The 23,920-nt window shown below is 32.7% G+C and overlaps 1 protein-coding gene across 3 annotated transcripts in view; it reads right to left on the bottom strand.

Annotated features, from left to right (window-relative positions):
- Positions 1-898: 898 nt before the first annotated feature.
- Positions 899-23,920, bottom strand: part of CUNH21orf91 (chromosome unknown C21orf91 homolog) — a 29,247-nt gene continuing 6,225 nt past the window's right edge. For 2 of the 3 annotated variants that reach the window (XM_048803525.1, XM_015478656.2), the window contains exons 3-5: positions 8,304-8,840; positions 7,316-7,378; positions 899-5,477 (exon numbers count right to left, since the gene is read on the bottom strand). In XM_048803525.1, coding sequence (XP_048659482.1) covers positions 5,311-5,477; positions 7,316-7,378; positions 8,304-8,840 — 767 coding nt within the window. In that variant the 3' untranslated portion in view covers positions 899-5,310. The remainder of the gene's footprint in view (positions 5,478-7,315; positions 7,379-8,303; positions 8,841-23,920) is intronic. The other variant, XM_048803526.1, reaches the window with a different exon arrangement.

Here is a 23,920-nt window from a genome sequence, read left to right on the forward strand (position 1 = left end):
TTTTCCTATTTTTAATATTCTTTAAAAATCCAGTTAAAAAAAATTCCTAACAGTTTTATTCTTAGTAGTTCAAAGTGGAAACAACCCAAACACATCCATGAACTTCAGAGTGGAGAGAGGATAAACAGACTGATTTCAATACATTCATACAAAGGAACACCAGTCAGCAAAAAATGGGAATGCACTATTGATCTAACATGCACTACACTGAGCTAACATGAATGAATTTTAAGTGTACTTATACAGTATGTACTCTTTTGCCTCTGACTTTTTTCACTCATCTGTATGCTTTTGAAATTCATTCAAAGTCAGAGGCAAAGTACACTTAAAATTCTAAGGCAGGCACAGGAAAATTATGGTGATAGAGATCAGAACTATAGGCGGAGATGGAGTGAAACAATTAGAAAGGGGAGCAAAGGTAGTAATAACTGAATACCTATATACATTTGTTAAAACTCAAAACAATGTCCTTAAAACATCACACACTAATTTATTTATTTTGCAGTTTGTACTTGCCTAACACATTATTAGGCAAATACTCTCCACTGAACTTCTCCCCTAGCCCTGCACTCCAATTTAAAAAATTACACATATATCCAGTAAGTCACAGGAATCCTTTGAATCTTTATTTCCTGCTTCTGAAATCTTGGGACACAGGGACTATCAAGTATCAAAGACAATGTAGAAAGAAAAAATATAATGTAAGAGTCTCATAAGCCTTATTTTTTGGGCACAGGAGTTGGGGATGGAGCCCATGGCCTTGCACATGCCAGATAAGCACTCTAATGTTGAACTATGTCTCCAGCAAGACAATTCTAAGTTAGACTCCCTAAACATGAAACATAACTCTCATTACAAGTCAACTTTTAAAAAAATAGGCACTCTTAAATACATGCGCTGAAGGTAGCAGATAACAAAATATTTATTTTATTGTAAAATTAAAAATAGTAGACAAGCATATATACAGTTCCAAAGCAGAATACAAATATATAAATTATTGCAATTTTCAAAGAAAATATAACAAATAATGTCTAAATAAACTTTTTTGAAACAAACCTAGTTTTAACCATAGCAGTTTCATTTTCTTTTTTCAAATGTCTCAGCACAATTTTGTAAAATATATTTGTAACATCAAGCAAGATTAGCTCAATGATCATAGTATATGTTACTCAGATTTAAAGCAAGATTTATACATACAGACACATTATAAAAGTAGAAATGGCATTCAACAGCAATTACTACCAAATACTTTCTAAATTGCCTCTTTTGAAAGTAGTAGGATAGGGAAAAAAAATTAGACAAGTTTGAACGAATCTAAACCACTCTTTAGTGCACTTGGGGGAAGTTTAATTAACACTTTTTTTTGGGAAAGGGTAATATTCATCTCCATGATTTTTTGTTGTTGCACTTTGGTAAGTTTAAAATTCAAAATCAGTGAGATGCACTTCTAATATGAACTAAACTAAAAACAGCAGAGAAAGTTATGTTATAAACTAGGTGTTAAAAAAATTAATGGTACCAACTTGCAATAATATGATTCACAGCAAAGTAATCATATAACCATAGCCTGAAGTTGCTTAATAGGTTAGCCTACACCATAACAATGACAAATGTGAAAGGCAAATATGGAGATGCAAGATGGAACCTCAATACCCCAAACACAGAATTGTAGCCCTCCTCCTTTGTGCCAAATCCCATTATCTTATTACTCTGGTAAATAAATGCTCCTTTATCCCATTACCACTTAACTTCACAAACATAACTTGTTGAGAGCTTTATCTCTTACTAAGTTTTACCACAGATTTCCTCAAATAATCATTTCCACAAATCTGAAGTGAAAAATGCAATCATATACTGAAATCAAATCAGTTATGTTTGCTTTACAGTCACATCTGAACAGATGGTATCTGAAAATCTTATAGAATATTAAACTCAATATGTACTTAAAATACTCAAATATCTTATTTTAGCATAAGCAATAATAATATGTCTATAAATGAACTGGCAAAAGTCATAAAATATAACACTACAAGGATTTTACACAATATTCCATTTAAAAGTTTTCATGTACATCTAACTTTACAGTTATTAAACTGAACCTAATAGACTATACAAATAGTTTAAAATTTCTACTTAACTTTAGAGCTCATACATTTTTTATGACATTTTACAATGTTAACAATGAAAGCAGACTTCCTCTAAAATGAAACAATAAAATCAAAATAGGTAAACTTTAACACAAAAATAGATCTAAAAAACTTATTTAAAAAAACTAGCAAAAACTGATAAGTCTCAACAGTGTAAACACCAAGGTAAACAATTATTTAAAAAAACCCAAAACACTTTAAACCATTTTCAATGGCAGAAATACTGTAAAACAAAACCAAGAAATCTAACAAGATGACAATAAAATATATTTCGATTATATTTTTTAATAATTTTCCAACATGAACTTTCTATTTAAAAATAACTCTTAAATGCATATAAAAATGGGCACTTTATGGTAAAATGAACACGTACTTTGAAAAACTAAGAACATCTCTTTGCTCTGATATCAGCATATGGGAAAGAAACTACATAATGGAATAGAACATCATTTGGCTGCCTGAATCATGTTATTGGTATCTCAAGTGCATGTCTTTTTAAGGACTTAGATATTAATACCAGGATCAATGGATAAGATGATGAATCTCAAAAGTAAATATTACAACAATTTAAACACTTTATTTAGTTACTCATCTTTTTGTGATGCTGGGTATCAAATCCAAGGCCTTACCACATTTGACTTCCAGTTTTCTAAAACTCAATTTGTCTAATTATGAAACTAATACAAAAAAAAAAAAGCTCTGAAAATGTCAGTAATGTCTCACTAGCAGTGTTTTTTTTTTTTTTTGCCATTTTTGAAACTGAAGCCATACGTGAGATATTTTTCTAAACTTTCTCAAAATGTACTAACAACTGTACAAAGCAGCCAAATATGGAATTTGTGATTTCATGTTCTCTCAAGTTATAATTCAACTCTGTTCCTGAACCTTATTTTAGCATACAATACTTGCATATTCAATCAACAAAGGATGAGAATATATAAGTTTACCAAATATTTGGATAGACTGCTATGCAAAATATTTCAAAATTTTTTTCCTAGAAGTTCATCTGAGTAAGTACTAGTGTGAATACCAGCACCATAGACAGTTTAGGAGCACCCTTCCCTTGAAAACAAGCTTAAGCTGAACTATCTAAATGGAATAAATAGAAGTCCTCAATTAAACCTTAGTACATGCACAATCCTACCCAAACATTCTGAACTCATTAGTAAAAGCTATGTATTTGCCAAAAAACTCTAAGGGATAAGCAAACATTTCCTTTGGATAACACTACTGTATTTAGGACTGTACCATATGGCTCATATTCTGGAAATATGCTACTACTGATATGAAATGCAACACATCCCAAACTTTCATGACTGTCCCAAAGTTATCTAAACAGAAGCCCATATATGTGCAACTACTCAGGCTGGTAACATTCTTAATGAATTATGCCAAAAAAGAGTAAAGTCAAATTTAAAAATGTAACCATAATAACTAAGCACTAAAATACTAACTGGCATAATCAGCACAAGTCTTTAGTCAACGTATACATTTGGATATTTTCATATTGCACATATTCAATTTAAAGCTTATTAAAACTAAGGCAATGCATCCACATTCCTACTCCCTGGATTTTAAATTCATTCTGGATGACTCAAAGAATTGAGAGAAACTGAAAGAATATTTCAAGAGCTCCCTATAAAAAGCTTGACAGTTATGTCATATTTTAAAGAAAAATAAAATCAATGAGATTAGCAATTATTATCCTCAGTCCAGTTTCATACATCTTAGCATTATAGAAAGTTCCCTTCAATGAGACTGAAGAATATCTTTGTGTACTTAAATACTGTTTGTGTTTAAGACTAAAATCTGACCCAACCTAGGATAAGCTGCCAAATTTAAGCAGAAGTCATTCATATCTTTATGTATGAGGCTGCTGAGTGAATAGACAGACTTCTCTGTAGATTCTTTCAACCAAAGGATCTACCTCATAAATACATTCTAAGCACCAGCTGAAAATAGAATTTAGAATCCACTGGTATTTTGCATTGATGATAGTATTTGCTGTAATACATTATTAAAACTATCTAGCTGCTTGATAGTTTTAACTTAACATCTATTAGTTAACAACTCTTTGGAAACATCATAGGCAGCTTATAAGCATAACCTTCTAAACATGGGATTATTGAATTAGAAGCTTTATTTTTCTAATGTCAAGCAATGTTATCTTAGATTCTAAAATTTAGAAAAACACCTTACAAAGCTTTCTTGGAACACTAATTTCAATGACACTGATAACAGAATTCGGACAATTTAAGAATTCTTGAAATTATGTGAAGTGGGAAATAAGTTTTTTCCAAAACAGCACACTTTCAAATTGAAGATATTACTTTTGACTTGGAAGTGAGGCTTGACTTACTCTTATCTAAATTTTAACACAATGAAGTCATTAGAATGAAAGTAATAATAAAGTAGAAAAGGTTTTCACTTCTATGGAGGCAAAATTAGATTAGTATTTTCTTCCTAAGCCATCTCAGAACTACTTTTGTTAGAAAATAATAATGTATTTTATATACTTGGATATTTATTTTAAAAAGTTATTCTTATTTTCATAAGTTATTAGAAGTTAAAACAACTCAATTAGATAGATTTCTACTCCAAAATACATTTATCTTTGGAAGGAAAGATAACAACTGTAAAAACATCATATTTAAGAGAATAAAATGAAGTGATCTGAAATATAGGTGAGCATATTCACACATATAAGTGTAAATACACAAAGCCATTCAAATACACATTTACAAAGAGAATGAAAATAGCATTTTTATATATAAAAATTTTTATATTAAAATATTGCTCATAGTAAATAAGAGGTGCTTATTATGAATTCCATTTCCCTTTTAAAATTATCTTTAGTAATTCAGGCTAATATATGGAGTTTGTTAATCTATTGTTTTGACAATAAAATCACACTGTAACAGTATATTTAAACATACACGTGATAAAAGTTAGGGAGAGGCATTTAGTGATTATGAGAAAGATTCCCAAAATGAAGCCAAATGATTATCCTAGAAGACTAGGTTATAATGATCTGCTTTATTAGACAAAGATGTTAAATACTGTGCCTTAAGCTTTGCAAATTTAATGACCATAAAAAAATGGACCGTAACCTTCTTTAAAACTTCAAGTTGCATTCTTGGCAGACTGATAAAAAATAATTAGTTCAGTTGTTTATGGGTAGGTGTGTCTTCATTCCTGTTCGTCCTACTTGTAGGCATGGTAACTTGGAATAGTTCTTGAGGAGCTGTTCAATGGCGACATGACGCACATGGAGCTCTGAAGATAAAGAATCTTTTTCTTGTACTTGATGTGTTAACTCTTCAAATACTTCTGTAGAGATTTTAAAAAATTGCCTTTTTAGTACACAGAAAACTAAAGCTAATCCTATGACTTATATTTTCAAAATATATAAGTACTCTGAAAGGAATGCATTGGGAAAATTTAAGCAATGAAATTGAATTGACTTCAAGGAAAGAGCTGGGTTCTCAAAGATTATTTAGTTCTGATCATCCTTGGAAGTCTCTGTAGTTTGAAACTTAAAAGAGTCATAAGCAATAACTACAGACCCACACAGCAGAAATGGTGGTTACCATTATAGCTGAGCCACTTCTCAATTAGGATCTCTAAATAGGTTTCACCAATACGCAATAAAATTTATGTGTGCATAGAAAGTGCCCATTAATAACCAGGTCTGGAAACTTCTCTAAGAGGCTTTGGAATCAGATTATCTAAATTTTCAAATTCTTAGTCCTACTATTATGTACCTCAAGCAAGTAATTTACAGCTTTCTATTTCAAATTTCTTTTATGTTTAAGATTGAAAATAATAGTGCTGGGGCACTGTGGCTTATGCCTGTAACCCTAGCAGCTCAGGAGACTGAGACAGGAACATTGCAAGTTCAAAGCCAGCCTCACCAACTTAGTGAGACCCTGTATCAAAATAAAAAATAAAATGGGCTGGGGATGGTTAAGTGCCCTCGGTTCAATTCCTCATTAAAAAAAAAAAGAAAGTAAACACTAAACAGGGTTACTGCCAGGATGAAATGAGATCATATTTGTAAAATACACAGAATAAGTACTTGATGAATACAAATTGCTATTACTATCATCATCATCATAATCACTCTCAGTCTATAGTTAAGACTATTAGCTTTGGAGTTAAAAATGGTTTAGAATCCTTGATCTGTTACTGATTGAATGGCATAACTTTGTAAAAAATGGCTGAAAGTCTCCAAAGTGCAATATCCTCACCTAAATGGGAACAAATTATAAAGAAAAAAAGAGGGAGATAATTGGGTAATTAGAGCTTTATTAACTCTTGGTGTTAACATCATATTTGATGATGGTAAGGAATTATTAGCATTTTTAAAAGGTATGAGATAATAAGATTGTAGGGTTTTTCTTCTTTAATAAAAGTCATCTTTTAGGGAAAATCCTGGAGTGTTTATGGACAAACAATATGTTTTCTGGGACTTATTTTTAAAATAATCCACGCTGGAGAGGAAGTGGGGCAAGAGGAATGGATACAGTAGAAATGAAGAAAAATTAGCTATGCATTGATAATAGCTGAAGCTGGTAAAGATGGGTAAAATTTCACTATGCTGGTGTCACTACATTTATATGTTTTAAAAATTGTTCATAATTAAAATAAAACAAGCCAGGCACTGTGGCACATTTCTGTAATCTCAGGGGCTTGGGAGACTGAGACAGAAGAATTGCTAGTTCAAAGCCAGCTTAAACAACATAGGAGGGCCCTAAGCAACTTGGTGAGATCCTATCTCCAAAAAAGGGAAGGGGATGTGGCTGAGTGGTTAAGCACCCTGGGTTCAATCCCTGGTATCCAAAACAAAACAAAAATCAGGGCTAATATTATCTGCCTTAAAGAACTATCAGGGAGCACATCCACAATCCCTGGCACAGTAGTTCATAATCAGTAAAATGTTAGTAACAGGTTAACTCTAGTCTCCATTTTTAATTAGAAAAGAAAAGGACCTATTTCCCCTGCAGTTCATAAAGAAGTTGTTTTCTTATTCTCTTTGCTCTGTAAACTAAAAAATTTAAATTTCTATTTTCCAAATATAAATGCTGCTAAAGCCAATGGTGTCTTGTCACAGAGGATTTCTGATTCAAAATTTTCATGTGAAAAAACATTTAAGAATGATTCTTTACCCTGGATTTGTTGCCGGAGCTTTGCATTCAGTTGCTCTACCTCATCAAGAGTCATCAAATTCACTGAAACATGAAAATACATTCATTGTTACCACTACAATATAATTTGCCTAATATAATAATATTAGTTGCCTAATTAGTTGCCTAATACGGTATCCTATTTTAAAAAATTGCAGTTATCTGCCAACGTAACATTAAAGAGTACCCCAGGATTCATTCATTAGCTCTTATAATATGGAGAACTTTTCAAATACACCTACCAGCAAAAACCACATTTGACATCTGTAGCAGTAACAACCCCTCCAGCAGAAGCAAAAGTTTCACAAAAAATATTTAATAGTAGGTCTGTTGAATTGTGGTATCTCCAATTCTATTTTAGGTTTTAAAAAGTGCTAGTCTTTACCCATCAAGTCCCTTCTGACTCTAAGTATCTGATTCAAAGTCAATTAATATTACCTTAGTTTCTGTGATTTTTATTCATATAAATAGTTACTTTTTCTAATTTTTAAATAAATGCATACATTATTTTTTAGCCTTTAGTAAAAATGTCATATTTTTGCTTTTAAATGCCACCCCCAGTCAGTCTGGTATTGATTAGCAATGTGACAATGTGTATTAGCCAATAGTTGAGGCTATACTTCTGAACTATATGAACCCTGAACTTGCCAATTGAGTTTGCTGATTCCATTCAATTTAATCATTAAAATAGCAAAACAAATGATAGAGAACTCCCAAACATCAACATGTGAGACATACACATGACTATTCTAAAGCATAGTGTTTTATAAGCTGCTTTAAATACAAATCATTTTTGCTAAGGTGAATCTTTTATTAAATACTATGCTTAACCAATCTGTGGTTCTAAATCAAAATTCTTGACACATCCCTCATTTATAAAACTGCAAAAACCCAAACAAAACCCCTCCAAAACAACCAAACAATACATCCACCCCAAACTTCTGTTTACCTTTCTTCCCATTTCACTTACATTCCTCTCTGCTGTAATGTAGACTCTGGGTCTGGCCATTAGCGTCTGGACTTGAGAGAGTCTCTTCTTTTTTTTGTGCCTGGTTGTGACTGTGAGGCCATAACACGCTGTCATGGCATAAGGTGGCACCTGAATCTTGTAACACAGCAAGGCCAAAGTCTGTATTTTCCCTCTGCTCCAAAATTGTTTGTGTACAATTTGAGATGGCACCTGTACTTCCATCTATCCATTTTGCAGAATATTTTGGTACTTGAGAGTCAAACTGTGGGAGTAATTTTTTATCTGTTTTATGCCTAAAATTAAACAGATGATGTTGGGGATTTTTAGAACATTCGGAATCTGATTCCAGGTCTTTATTCTGTGCATACTGTACAATCCAGTTTATCTTCTTACTCAAAATAGTTTTAACTCCTTCATAAGTACTTTTGGTAAGTTTAGATCGAGAACAATCCTGGTTTGCAATTAAATGGTATTTTTCAAAGCAGTCTTTATGGCCCCTTAATGACTTGGTGTGCAAAAGATTAGATTTTGGTACTCCTATAGGAAAAAAAGAAAGAAACGTTTATGTTTATAAGCTACTTTAAATACAAATCTTAGTAAAACAGTCCCTTATAGCTTATAAATTAGAGGAAAAATGCTACAGAATATTGGCATTAATAATATAAAATGTGGCCTAATAACTTGTGTTTCAATTTAACTATATATTCAGTAATATTCTTATTAAAAAAACAATGTCTTCCTAAGAACTTAATGATTCAATTTTAATCCTAGTCCACCAAGAGTCATTACAAAAAACATTACTGAACCCAGAAGTTTATTCTTCTTTTGGGTGTAGGGTACTGGAGATTGAACTCAGGGGTACTTAACCACTGAGCCACATCCCTAGCACTTTTCTGTATTTTATTTAGAGATAGGGTCTTGCTGAGTTGCTTAGGGCCTCTTTAAGTTGCTGAGGCTGGTTTTGAACTAGTGATCCTACTGCCTCAGCCTCCTAAGCTGCTGGAATTACAGGTGTGTGCCACTGTGCATGGCCAGAACTTTATTCTCATTGACTCCTGGCCTTTTCATCAATGCTTTCCTTACAAATCTTCCTGAAGTGCACACCTGCAAAAGTTTCTTTTATAAGGCTCAATATCAGAAATGCTCAAGCCCCTCCTCCCCCAAACAAAAGGTAAATCATGTTCTTAAATTACTAGTTCTGTTTTTATTGGAGAGATAACCAGAACCAGAAAATATACAATAAAAGTCTTAAAAAGTTAATAAACTGTTTGTCAAGTTAAAAAAAAAAGAAAGAAAAATGAAAGCATATTAATATTATAATATTAATATTTTCACATTTTCATTTTATAGTAAAACTTTCAAGATAATTTTATCTTCAAGAAGAAATGCATTATACACAATTATTATTTATATAGCTGTAAGCTCAATCAGCCAAGATTCAGTAACCAGTACAATTCAATTCACAAAAATTCATTATATACCATAAATAATGAAGTTATTTATATTATATACCATAAATAATGAAATTATTTATATTCCACTTTATATTTCCTAATAAACTATTCTAACTTGATTTTTAAAATTTAGAATACATTTTCAAACATATAACAAATACATAATCATATGCTAAATTATCTATCAGTTCCTTCAAAAGTTATCTTAAGCTATGTGAGCATACCTCCTGAACATTAATATTATAGCCACATATGAACAGCTGTTCTCATGAGGTACATTCAAACATCCGAACTTTGTTTTTTCCAATGTGCATAAAAATTGTTAAATAATTTCATAAGACTTTCCTACTTATTCGGTAAGCACAAGTTTTATTTACTACTTTGCTGGTGACGATGTGGGGAAAAAGATACACTCATACATTGCTGGTAGGACTACAAATTAATACAACCACATTCCATAAAGCTGTATGAGGATTCCTCAAAAGATTAGGAATAGAACCACCATATGATCCAGCTATCCCACTTGTGGGTATTTATCCAAAAGAACTAAAATGAGCATACTACGGTGATACAGGCACATCAATGTTTAAAGCAGTGCAATTCATAATAGCCAAGTCATGGAACCAGTCCAGGTGTCTATGAACAGATGAATGGATTATGAAAATGTGGCATATATACACAATGGATTTTTATTAGCCATAAAGAAGAATGAAATTATAGCATTTGCTAGTAAATGGATGGAAAAGGAGAACATCATGCCAAATGAAATAAACCAGATCCAGAAAGTTAAGGGTTGAATGTTTTCTCTATTATGGGGAAGCTAGAACAAAATAAGGGAAAACAGTGGGGGCAGGAAGGACAGAGCCCAAAGAAATTAGAAGGGAGATCAGTGAGGCAGAGGAAGGGGATCCAAAGGAGGCATGAGGTATAGGAAAAAATGAGCACTTGTGAAATGAAACTGACCAACTTGTACTCTGTATCTATATGAACGTACCACAGTGAATTACACATTATATCTCTAGAGGAAGAAGAATAGCGTGTGGGAAGTAAGGCAAGTATTGAGGACAGAAATGGAGCAATTATATTCCACAAATATATGATTATGTCCAAATGATCCCCAATATATGACTATAATGCATCAATAAACTTTTTTCTATTTTTAAAATTTTATTTATTCTAATTTTTTATATATGAATGCAATTCAATTCATAGTACACACACATACAGAGGACAATTTTTCATGTCTCTGGTTGTACACAAAGTAGAGTCACACCACTCGTATCTTCATACGTGTACTTGGGGTAATGACGTCCATCTCATTCCACCAACTTTCCTACTACACCCATGCCCCCTCCCTTCTCCTCCTTTCCCTTTGCACTATTTAAAGTTCCTCCATTCCTCTGATCCAACCCCCCAATCCCATTATGGCTCAGTATCCTCATATCAGAGAAAACACTCAGCTGTTGAGAGCCACAGCCGAAGGGGCCCCAGCAAACTTCCAGCTGCCGGCTGATGATTGGCTCACAGCGGCCCCAGCAACATCTAGCTGATTGGCTCCTCTGCGGTGATGCTCATTGGGCTGTTTCCCTGCCCTTTCAGACCACGGAGCTGCTCATTGGGGGACTTTTTTGGCTCCGCCCACGTGACCCAGCCAATCGGCCTCAAGAGCAGGAGGATTGTGGGAGGTGGGGAGAAGCTTGTGTGGGAGAGAGAGGCTTGTGGAAAGCTGGTGGTGGCAGTTGAGGCTCTGAGGGTTTTTCCTGAGAGGCTGTTTTGTTTGGCGTGTGTGGTTCTAAAAATAAAGTTAGTTTCTTTTGACAAGTGGCTCCTGATTGTGCCCAGCCAGACTGCGGCACTCAGCATTTGGTTTTTTGAGATTGGCTTACTTCACTTGGCATTATATTCTCCAATTCCACTCATTTACCTGCAAATGCCATGATTTTATTCTTTTAATGCTGAATAATATTCCATTGTGTATAAATACCACATTTTCTTTATCCATTAATCTACTGAATACAGAATAGAGAACACAGAGACTAACCCACATAATTATAGTTATCTTATATTAGACAAAGGCACTAAAAATGCTCATTGGAGAAAAGATAGCCTCTTTAACAAATGGTGCTGGAAAACTGGAAATCCATATGCAACAAAATGAAATTAAGCCCCTGTCTCTCACCATACACAAAACTCAACTCAAACTGGACCAAGGACCTAGGAATTAAACCAGAGATCCTGCATCTAATAGAAGAAAAAGTAGGTCCAAATCTCCATCATGTCAGATTGGGCCCTGACATCCTTAATAAGACTCCTATAGTGCAAGAATTAAAATCAAGAATCAATAAGTGGGATGGATTCAAACTAAAAAGCTTCTCAGAAAAAGAAACAATCAGTGAGGTGAACAGAAAGCCTACAGAATGGGAGCAAATTTTTACCACATGCACATCAGATAGAGCACTAATCTCTAGGATATATAAAGAACTCAAAAAAACACCAAAAAAAAAAAAAAAACCCAATCAATAAATGGGCCAAAGAACTGAACAGATACTTCTCAAAAGATGATATACAATCAACAAATATATGAAAAAATGTTTAACATCTTTAGCAATTAGAGAAACGCAAATCAAAACTACTCTAAGATTCTATTTCACTCCAGTCAGAATGGCAGCTATTAAGAATACGAACAACAATAAGTGTTGGCGAGGATGTGGGGAAAAAGGCACACTCATACATTGGTGGTGGGACTGCAAACTGGTGCAGCCAATATGGAAAGAAGTATGGAGATTCCTTGGAAAACTGGGAATGGAACCACCATTTGACCCAGCTATCCCACTCCTTGGTCTATACCCAAGGGAGCATGCTACAGGGATGCAGTACATCAATGTTCATAGCAGCACAATTTACACTAACTAAATTGTAGGTCCAATATGAAAATTTTAAAAGATGTTTTTCTATCTACCTTAATAGATTTTTCTCCCATAAACCTAGCAATTACAACATCTTAAATCATTCAATTCCTCCATTCCCTGCAAATTGGAGTCATCATCATCATCTGTCTAGTTCCCACCTTCTCTAAGAATCCTTCTCTAACCAATACATCTTGGATAGTTTATTTAACAACTGCCTCTTTATTAGAGTTATCTCTTGTTACTAGGAAAGTTCTGTTTAAGAGGGGACCATATCTATTTTCCACATATGCATTCTCAGTGTTATTGTGTCTGGCACATAGCAGGTACTCAAGAAAAAGCAACTGTATTAGAAAAAAATTAAAACTATGTTTTAAAAAATCCCAAACAAACCTTATTACCAATTATCATTTACGGTCTACTACAATGAAGTTTTGCCAGTACTAGGAAGAATGTGCAGTTCTACCAGGCTGCTCAGAGAATAATTAAGAGCATCTTTAAGTAAAGGTACACCTATGTTTAAGCTGACATATTTTTAAATAGAAATTTACAGACAGTGCAAATATAAAGAGGGCTGTTTAAAAATGTACACTGTAATTCATTCTTTGAGATTTGCACCTCTAACTTCTTTAGCTATATCAATTATACTAACGTTTTCAAACAACTTAATTTTAAAGTTCAATTTGGACATGTTTGTTTTCTAAATATACTTTAAAATATCCCATGCAGTAGAGAAAACAAAAGAAAAAATTTTAAAAATACACTACTTCATATAACAAATTACTTTTTAGTCTAAAAAAATAATGTAAGTTCAATTTACAACAGTAATATACATGTCACTTTTTAAATTGAATTCTTGAAGCTATATTTTTTCCACTTCATCATTTCAAATTAATATGGGAGAAACAACCATTGCTATTATTAGAGATCTCAGTGAGTTTCTCAACTCACTTTTCTATTTTAATTGCATTTACAAGTGTAAATAGCTCTCAGCACTAATTTGTTTCTTAAGCAGCTTTTGAAAAGGAATGAATTTAAATGTAATTAAATGAATGGATACTTTTGAGGAACTGAATTATAAGGAATTTCCAAACAGTTCAAAGATTTCTTTACAATAAAAATTCTGAAGGCCAATGTCACATAGTAATTATTATGAAAATTTCCTTAAAACATGCCTGAAAGATACCCATGTCACTTTTTTGGTGAAAAGGTCATTACTATTAGAGAACCAATACCTTACTTGGCAACCATACTGATGTATTTTTTTTTAAGGTACTAGGTTCTTCTGGATAAAAGATTTTAGAAATTTCTGTATGAACAGTGGCATTTTACAAAGTTAAGCTGTTCATATTGAACAGTTATTTTTTCTCAGATTTTTTTTATATAAACCACTTATATACTTTGAAAACCCTCCCACTAACCCATCTGGCATGCTATCCCCACATTGGTATTCTTTAACTCTTTAAGGTAATTCTTTTATGTAAACTTAGTTAAACCCAGAGAAACTCAAAGGCTACTAAAATGTAAATAATTATCTTTAATTACCACTGTTACTCTTAAAATTAAGAGTATTTCTATACTTATATTTAATATGCCTATTGCAGTAATGCAACTTTTTTTCCTAATAAAGATGATACTCCAAATAGCACAAAAAAGTCATAAATACAAAAACACTTAAAAACTTCTATCAGATATCCTATTATCCTCTGTCTTTTATCCCTAATCTCCCGAAGATCTTATTTAAAATATGGAGGTAATAAAGTAAGCAAATGTAATCTTTCCTGATGGTTCACCAGCTAGTCCTGTCAATGGCACTCTCAGCACTGTCTCTACACTGATGCTGCATAGTTTTATACTTCACATTCCTGAATCACACCATCTGACTGCCTTATGCATGTTTAGTTGTTATCAACCAGACTTTATTTTGAATTTAATTATTCTATCTTCCAATCAAAGGAATGGTCTTATATACTTTGGTGCTCCACAGGTAGACTGAATATGAACAGTAGCTGGTTGTAAAGTTGTAAGATACATGTATCACAGCATGTCAACTTTAACCTCAAACTCTGAGCAGAATTAGAGAATTGGCAGCATGGGTTTTCCAAATGGTGGGTTTGTATGTTCTTCCTTGATGTTTAAACATGGCAAGAAAATTAAGTTGTGATTTAAGTTTGTTAACATGCTGCGAAAAAGTTTTAAGTATACTGCCATCAAATATCATAAACATTTGTACAATTTATGTAGAAATAAACTGCTTCAAAATCTTTTATATGGAAATTCACATTTTACCCAGCTGAAATAATTTCCCAAGATGTGAAGTGTTTTTCTTTTTGTGATAATCTTAGTTCCTAAGAAAGGGAATATAAGCATCTGCATTTACAGGAGTTGCCCATATTAAGAAGTATTATTGTGCTTCTTTAAACAAGCATTGTTTATAAAAATGGGAGGAGGGCCAAACAGTTACAGTAGGAAAGACTAAAAGCACTAAAAGATTACTTTATTCTCTTGAGCAAATAACCATTTCTTATAAAAGGAATATAGGAAAAGCCCTATTAGGTATAGGTGGCACACTCACAGCCTATGGACTGGATCCATACTGCAGACAAGTTTTGTTTGGCCTCCACGTGTCTTAAAGAAAATAAACATTAGGTTCATATACAATTCTCAGTTTTTTGTTTTATCTTTATAATCAAAATCAGAGATCTGGCAGCCAATAGGTTGTACTAAAGAGCGCTACCAAAAGAAAATAGAGCAAGTGTTCTTCAATTCAAAACAGTTCTTATCACTCTCTTAATAAATGTCATATAACTAATTTCATGGGCTCTTGAGCCACGCCAGGCCACCTGTCCTGTACTAGGACTATATATTGATATCTCTATGGATTGCTGCAGTTAAATACTGCTTGTATGAGTGATGCTTTGATACCCAGTTTGACGAAACTACTATGCATCTGATGAGCAAGCAATAGCCATGCCATGATTCAGGAAAAGCTCTCACCATCTTATCTATTGCCAATAACTAACTGTTAGTGGGATGATGTTCAAATTGTCTATCCTATCATGGAACTAAATATGGTAGACCAAAAGTGGGAAGGCAAGATTGGAATGCCTACTTCTGAATCCAAAATAGGATAGATTTATGCTTCTTGGAAAATTTTATCAGCTGTTCTATGCAATTTAGAGAGTACTACAGTAAAGGAGTGCCACATTCTTTTCCCTCCAGACCTTTACTAACTCAAGAGCCACTTAAATGACTAAATAGAGTCTGCCATGTTCAAGTACCCAACATACTGTTTGAAAGTAAAAGGTAATTGTTTATTTCTGCCCTAGTAGCAGATGGAATTATTGGCAAGCACACCAAGCCAATAAACAGATGGGTCCAGCAACTTGCTTTTCCACATGTGAGAAGTATTGCCTTAAAGAAAGATATGCCAACAAGTGGTCACTAGACAGAAGATTTCAGCTTAGGGATGTCTGTAGGGATGTTCAAGTTTCTGTATATGTTATGAGAAGGATCAAATAGTTAATCAAATCAGCTTAATCCAATAAATGAATTGGAAGGGCCATTGTCAGTGAGCTAAGAATTCAGACAGATAATATTAAAAAGAAAAACCTTAATCTCAAATAACCAAGAAAGCCGTAGAACTGGGTTATTTTATTGACAGGATATATAAACTTCAAATGACTTGTTAAAACAATAACAACAAAAAACATCTATCTCGGTGAATTCTACTTTTTTATTCTAACAGTTGGAAAGTTGAGGAAACAAACCTACATAACAACTGTTTATTATTAAAACGGTATAAAAAAATAACAATTCATACTCAAGTCTACTCCCTAATTTAGCTACCCGTTTTTAAACTAGCAACATCCAAAAGAGCTTTATGTGATGATGGACATGACATATTCTATATCTGAGCTAACCAATAAAGTAGCTTGCAGTCACAAGTGACTATTAGCATTTGAAATACAGTGCATATGACTTAGGAACTCAAGTTTTAATTTAATTTAAATAACCACATCCTGGCTAGGCTACTAAATCGGACAGGGCAGCTCGTATATAGTTAACTGATAAACAAAAGGCTATTGGAAAGCGAACATGGATGTAAACCATTACCATGTCTTTAATATAAGATTAATATAAGATACTAAGCTCTTAGCAACACAGAATATAAAAGGCTAAATATTTTTTGCAGTATTAAAATACATCATATTTAGACTATAATTTTTTAAGTAGCACAATAATTTAAATTATACTACAAAAATTTTAAGCCAATAATTCAATTGACCTAAGTAACCTTCTCTATAATTCACTTTTCCATTATGCAGCTTTAATTCAGTGCACTGATACTTATTCTAAAATAATTTTAACATGAAGTTGTTATAAAAGACTCCTAAAAAAGCTACTCAAATTAACTATGATAGGATTGATTTATTAGTTATAAATATCCACTTAAATGTGACATACAGAGACACTAACTACACTGTAGGAAAAACAAGAGTTTATTAATGGTAAATAAAGTCAAAGACAAATGTTATTTAAACAAAACATAGCCCTAAAAATACCTCATAATAATATGATGAATGGAGGTGAACCATTATGACAATGTAAATTTACGGGTTCCAAATCAAGAAATGTGATAATTGGATTAATTCTTTGCCTTTCATCTCCTCAACTGCTATCTGCTCAGTTAATATTCTGAGAAACTGAGAAACTGATTTTCTTATAGATAAGAGAAACAAAAGGAAAAGCTGATCCAAAACTATTAATTCAACTTCTTCACATATATAATCACTTATCCTGAAATTCTAGGTAAATGTTCTTCAGGATAAGTATTTTATAACAGCATTTAATAAAGAGATAAGTGAATTTTAGCTAGTGAAGTTGAGGTACTTCTAATTCAATTACTATTCTAGGTAATAAATAGTAAAAATTAAAGCTAATTTGAAAAAAATCATTACAACTTACCAATCACTAGTAAGAAAACTAAGCTAAAACGAGAAAAAGAAATAACCAAGGAATCATTGCAAAAAGATAAAATAGAAATAAGAAATTGCAGTGCAGGTCAAAGTGAACTACATAAATGTAATGATATAACAACATACACTTTAGCTGATCTTTATTTCAATCATATTTTTATAAGCATTTCTTTTAATTACACTAACTATACACAAAGACAAGGATTTGAAACTATTATTGGGGCAAGAATATACTGATTCATAACCAGGAATCTGAATTCTACTTTTAATTGGCATTAATATCCTTAAATACTGTGATTCTTTTGTCATAAATATCATAGCAATTCTAGAGTAAAAAGAACTTTGATCTAAATACGGGGATTACAAAATTAAGATGAAGTATTTCTGATAACAGAATAGCTTTTTTTTTCTAATTTTTTACTGTTATATTACAATTATACATAAAAGTGAATTCATTATGCCATACTTGTACATGCACATAATTTTATCCCTCTCCTTCTCCCTCCCCATCCACTCTACTGTTTTCCCTTCTATTATTATTATTATTTCAATTAGTGCTTAATTTTATGGGTGTATATATATGTATGCGTGCAAGATTCATTGTGCTATATTCATATGTGGGCAAAGATAATTAATTAGTAGATTTGCAATGAATCCTTTTGTAAACAACAGATTACATGCTATCAATTTAGTAGTAATAGAAGACATTAAAACAAATGATGCTTGTAAAATGGGACATGACTGACCTATAAGCTTAGTTGTGGATATTTAAGCCACAACACAATAGGAATTTAACCAGACAAGCAAAAAAATACCATGTAAGAAAGTTTTAGTACTGGTAAATTGGAAGTATAAACTAAACAGTCATCACAAATGATATACTGTTAAACGAATTATGAATGAGATTCAACCTTAAAAAAAAACTGATGTAAAATTTTATCTACTGACATGAAAAAGATGTTCCTTAGATATTAAATGAAAAAGCTGGTTATTTAGTGGCATAAATGCTTAATTTTATTTTTTAAATACAATTTACCTTCTCTTTACATGCCCTATTGCCAAAAATTTAGAAGCAGAACACACCAAAAATATTGAGATCATTAGTAAGTATGTATGATTAGGAGTCTCTATATTCATTTTGCATCCTATATTTTGATTGTCATGTAATAGGTATACTTTGTGTTTTCAATGAAATAAAGAAACTTTATTTTGGGAAAACAAAATTTTTATCATTTTAAGTAGTGAAAGTGAAAATTTAAAACATTACTAAGGTGCCCATGAAGAAATACATTTTGGTTTGGAAAAAAACAAATTGTTCCTTAGTCCAAGAGAAACTAGACTTTAGGTACTATACTGTGTGTTCCAGTGAATTAAGTGAACCAAAAATTAAGAAACTGAATCAGAGAAGATTCACCCTAAAAAAACTTAAAATATCTTAAAAATCTGAATTTTTTTTGATTGTGAAAATTTGTTTAGACTAACAATGTGTCTAGCAAAGAAAAGTATTTAACCCTCAAATGAAAGCTGTCCCCCTCCTTCAAAGTAAACTCATAAACACAGTAGGGCTTTATTTGCCAATTCTTGTTGGATACACAAATACTGCAGGAGTATTATAGAACGCTTTTTGCTGTAGTAAAGAAGAAACAGGAAAACTGAGGGAATTTCCCCCATTTAATAAAGTACATCAGTAGCGGCTGATTGAACACACAAACTGGTAATGGTAATCTTTTAAATAAATTCCTCAGTAAAGTCCAGAGTACGCAAGGAACTGAATCTCAAGGGTTTTTCTCATTTGTGGGTGTGCTTGTGTAGGGGAAAGATGTTAAATGAACACAATGCATTGCACGATTAAAAAACTGGTGAAAGCACTTGGTAGGTACCTGGTACAGAAGGAAAATGAAGGAAGCCAGAGAAGAAAAACCTACTGAAAACCACAGAAGGGCTAACTCAACATCAATTTAAACCTCCTCAGTGTCTAATACTTGTTAATGGAGAAGTTGTTCAATATATCATCCAAATAATAGCAATACCTTCAGTAATATTTCACCTTTTCAGACAAGATGAAAAGCCTCTGTACTTCGATTTGAATACTAACATTTGCCTCACATCCTATATATATATATATGTATATTTATATAGTTCCTATAGTCATCATTTTTTCTTATCTCTACAGCAGCCCTGTGACATAGGCAATGGTCTTATTTATGATTCTTTCTTTTTCAATAACATACTCCAAAAGCAAGCAGTTGCATATGAGGAGGAAGGAAAAGAGAGGGAACTAGATAATCAAAGTAGAGAAGTCAGAACGAAGGGAAAGGAAAGAGCAGAGCATGAATGGCTTGTAGAGCGTCTTTCTAGGGGATGATAAATAATGAAGATGGTCTCTTTAGGGAGTTAATAGCTTAAACTGAAGAAAATGGTAAGAAAAATAAATGTCATGATCAGATTTTTATTTTAAGACCTTTCTGATTATAGTGAGAGGACCTAAATATGTGAGGTAGGGATAAGGGATAGAGGATAAAGTCAGTGAAAGCAATAAGCGGTTTTGTAGGAAACACTGGTAAGAAGGAATAACCCTGTACTGAGGTATAGCAGAAGGAATAACAGACAAGGAACAGATTGGAGAGAATCAAGAGTCAGAGACAGATTACATGGAGAGGGTAAGGGGGAAGGAAAGAGTGAGGGTGACAGGGCTGCTGCTAGTCCATATCATTTTGCAAACTGGAAAACTATCCTCTGTCAATGTATACAGCTTGAAAAGCACAGCTTAGACTAGATGTCAGTGCTACTCAACTCATCACTACACCTACACAACTCAACGTGTTAAGTCTTTAAGAACCTGGTCCATATATCACCTGCATTTAAGTGTCTGCTGGGATTCCTGTTAAAATGTAAATTCCTAAAGTTAACTCTAGATTTCAAATGAATCAAAATCTCTGGGAGATGGGGCTCCATGTGAACTGATGATAATGGAAATAAAAAATGAGAGCAGGTATAGAAGTAAGGAGATACATTTAGTTTAAGAAATTTAAATTTAAGATACCTCCAAATATCTACTTGGAGAGGTCTAGCAGTAAGTTGCATATAAAACTCTGGTGCCTAGATGAACTATTTGCCTGGCAAAACAAGTTTGTGGCATTTCAGCTAACTTCACCAAGCTTGCAAATGTATAGTTGAAGACATGGCAGTAAAAGAAATATATTACTACAGGATAGGGACAGAATTCAAAGAAGGACCTAAAGTAGGAAATGAATGTAGGAAAATAACAGAAAAGTGGGGAGAAATAGAGTTCAGAGTTACTTTATCATGGAATCCATGGAGTCCAGTATTTCAAGAAAGAGCAAAATGTTAAATGTCAGACTTTGAAAACTGCAAGAACATGAAAAGTATTTATGGTGTTGATAGCTAGGAGATTACCAAAGCAAGAGACTGGCAAATTATAGGAGGCTGATGACTAAGTTGGAAGGAGAGAAAGAAGATACTGAACAATGCTCTTTCAAGTTTTATGGTTTGAGGGAGGAAAAGGAAGATTTTTTTCTTTTCTTTTAAATATGGGATACGTGAGCATTTTTGCTACTCTAATCATCCTTTTGAGCAATATGCTAGGTTATATAGAAGATTCTCGCAGATAAACTGTTTACTTAGATTATAATCTATATGGAAACCACATCACACTCTTGAGGTCATTCAAAACAAATTTTTTGGATATTCCATAGAATGTATATTAATTAAATAACTGCACAGGTAGAATTATTTTAAAATTATGTATCTCTAACGATCCAAATTTTGTTCCTTACTTCACTGTAATTCATTTTCAATTTTGCCTAGACTTTATTTCTGAAATTCTTGAGAGTCCATGAAATTTTCTTTGGGAACAGAAATGATTTAAGTCCTTTGGCTTTCTGCAATCAAGAGACTCTGAGTTTGAACATCTAAACTATAATTTTGGACTAGTTCTACACTTTCCTTATTCATGAAATTGGGATAACATAGCACCTGTCTCATATAATTGTATTAAAAATGAAATAAAATAATGCATATAAAGTATATAATACATGGCCAACAATACCTCACTATGATTTGGATAAGGCATTTATCTAAAGTACAAATTCCTTCAGTATTTATTTAGAACAGATTAGAAGTACCTTCTCCCAACTAGAGGGTGGGACCTCACTTCTATAAGAGATAAACCTCTTTGTCTTCTTTCTTCAGGGGCCATTGTCATTTACATGTGCTTGAGAAATTACTTTTTACTCCTGAGCAGCTTATTTCTCTTTGTCAATTCTCCAGGAACAGTATTATAAATCATTTCAATCATGAAAAATGTATCCTTTGCTGGGAATAATTCTGTCTCAAGTATTAAAGCCTTTCAATCTTGATATAATCTGTTTTCATATCTCACAAAACAGTTTTTTTCATTTTCTGTCATTTACTGGGATGAATAAACTGTGACTTTGAACCAGAATGTCATTTTTATACATTCAATAAATCCTTTATTTAAAATTATGATATTCTTATTAACACCTATTCTGGGTTATATGTTCTGCATACTTGTTTTAACTTTATACTACTCTACTGTGGTGTCCAGAAATAGTTACAGTGTATCAAATGAATCTAGAAAACTCATTCTAAAGATAGCCCTGCCAAAATTATTTGCTCTATGTTTGGGGCAAAATGCTGTTTTTTATTCTCCTGATTAAATAAGGTAACCAGATATCACTACTGGTATCAATACTGGCTATTATTATATTTCTCTTCTGATTATGAGATAAAACTCTTCCACTAGTAAGGTTCACAAAACTTAATAGATTCTAGAAAGATCTCATGGGATTTGGTAAATGAACGAAAGAATTTCACAGTGGACAAGTTTAAAGGAAGAAACTCAAAATGGCAGTTCTCTAAAGTCTCCTTTAGATTAATTCATTTATCAAATAGTCTTTCATTACTCTCTGACAGTCCTAGCACCATGGCTGATCATATACTAGTAAATAAAATAAACTCTAATCCATAGTCTTATGGAACTGCAAACACCAGAGGGGACAGTGTATTAAATGAACATGTAAGAAAATTACTATGTGTTAGACAGCCCTTTACCTTCTCTTCTCCATACATCATTTTTAACCTCAATATGGAATGAGTAGAATAATAATGTCTATTTAGATATGCAGTTTGAGGTACTCATGGACTACACAAGATGTCTACATCTTGATAGCTTGAGAAGGAGATGAAGTAGAAGGTGATCTACTAGATACTATATATAGACAGGGTCACAAAAGACCAGGGAGAGTGAGTCTGGAAGACCAGGACAGAACATGCCATGCCAATACTACCTTTTCTTTCTTTCTTTTTATTTTTTTTGGAAACCAGGAGTAATCAGAGGCATTGGGAAAACCAAGGTGGTTTACAACTTTATTTATCTGAGTGCCTTCATTTTACCATATATAAATGAGGATGATAATATTCTTTCTTACTTCTTATCCCTGATGGGAGAGCTCTATATATTAGCTATGATAAATGATCAATTATACTTAAAAATCAGTTTTTAAGGTAAGGTTTTCAACCTTCCTGTTTATCTCTACAGGCATTTTTGCTATATGTTATCATTTCCTGTTGAAAACTTAGATGGGCCAACCTGACTGAATAATGCATGTAAGTAACTTGCTCAACATCACACAGTAAATGGGGAATCAAATAGGAGAGCTCTATATATTAGCTATGAAGAGATTTTCTAATTTTATAAAATATGAGAACTTAATTATGCTTAATTACACAAGTTTCTGACAATAAAGAAAGGGGGTTCTCTTTATGGGCAGTAGCATTAATCATTACATTTATGTACTGAGATGGGTTAAAAATTTAAAATTTGACCCAACTTTCTGGCAACAAGTCCACTCAAGGTCTGTTTGCATGCTCTTTCTCAGAATATAATCCCTTATTTTGCTAAGATCACTTTCCGTTCAAACAGTAAAAATAAAGATTCATCAGAGCACTTATGGTTGGTCTTAGTTGTAGCTCAAATAGTTTGCCTCCAATGTAAGATATCCTTTAATTACTAAAAAGGCCTCTTTGTCGCCAATTTCGTGAGTGCCCTACTCAATATCCATTGTTCCTTTCTTAGTAAAACACTGATTTAATTTGGAGCAGCTTCTCTTGTATTAAGAGCAGTGAAATGGGGAATTACAAGGGACTTTAAGGAAAAGCTTCTTTTAGATACAGGAGTGAATGTGTTATCTCTTTTTTTTTTTTTTGGAATAAGGAAGCAATGGCTAGAGTTCCAG

Source organism: Marmota marmota, unplaced genomic scaffold (assembly GCF_001458135.2).
Source record: "Marmota marmota marmota unplaced genomic scaffold, marMar, whole genome shotgun sequence".
NCBI classification, from domain to species: Eukaryota; Metazoa; Chordata; class Mammalia; order Rodentia; family Sciuridae; genus Marmota; species Marmota marmota.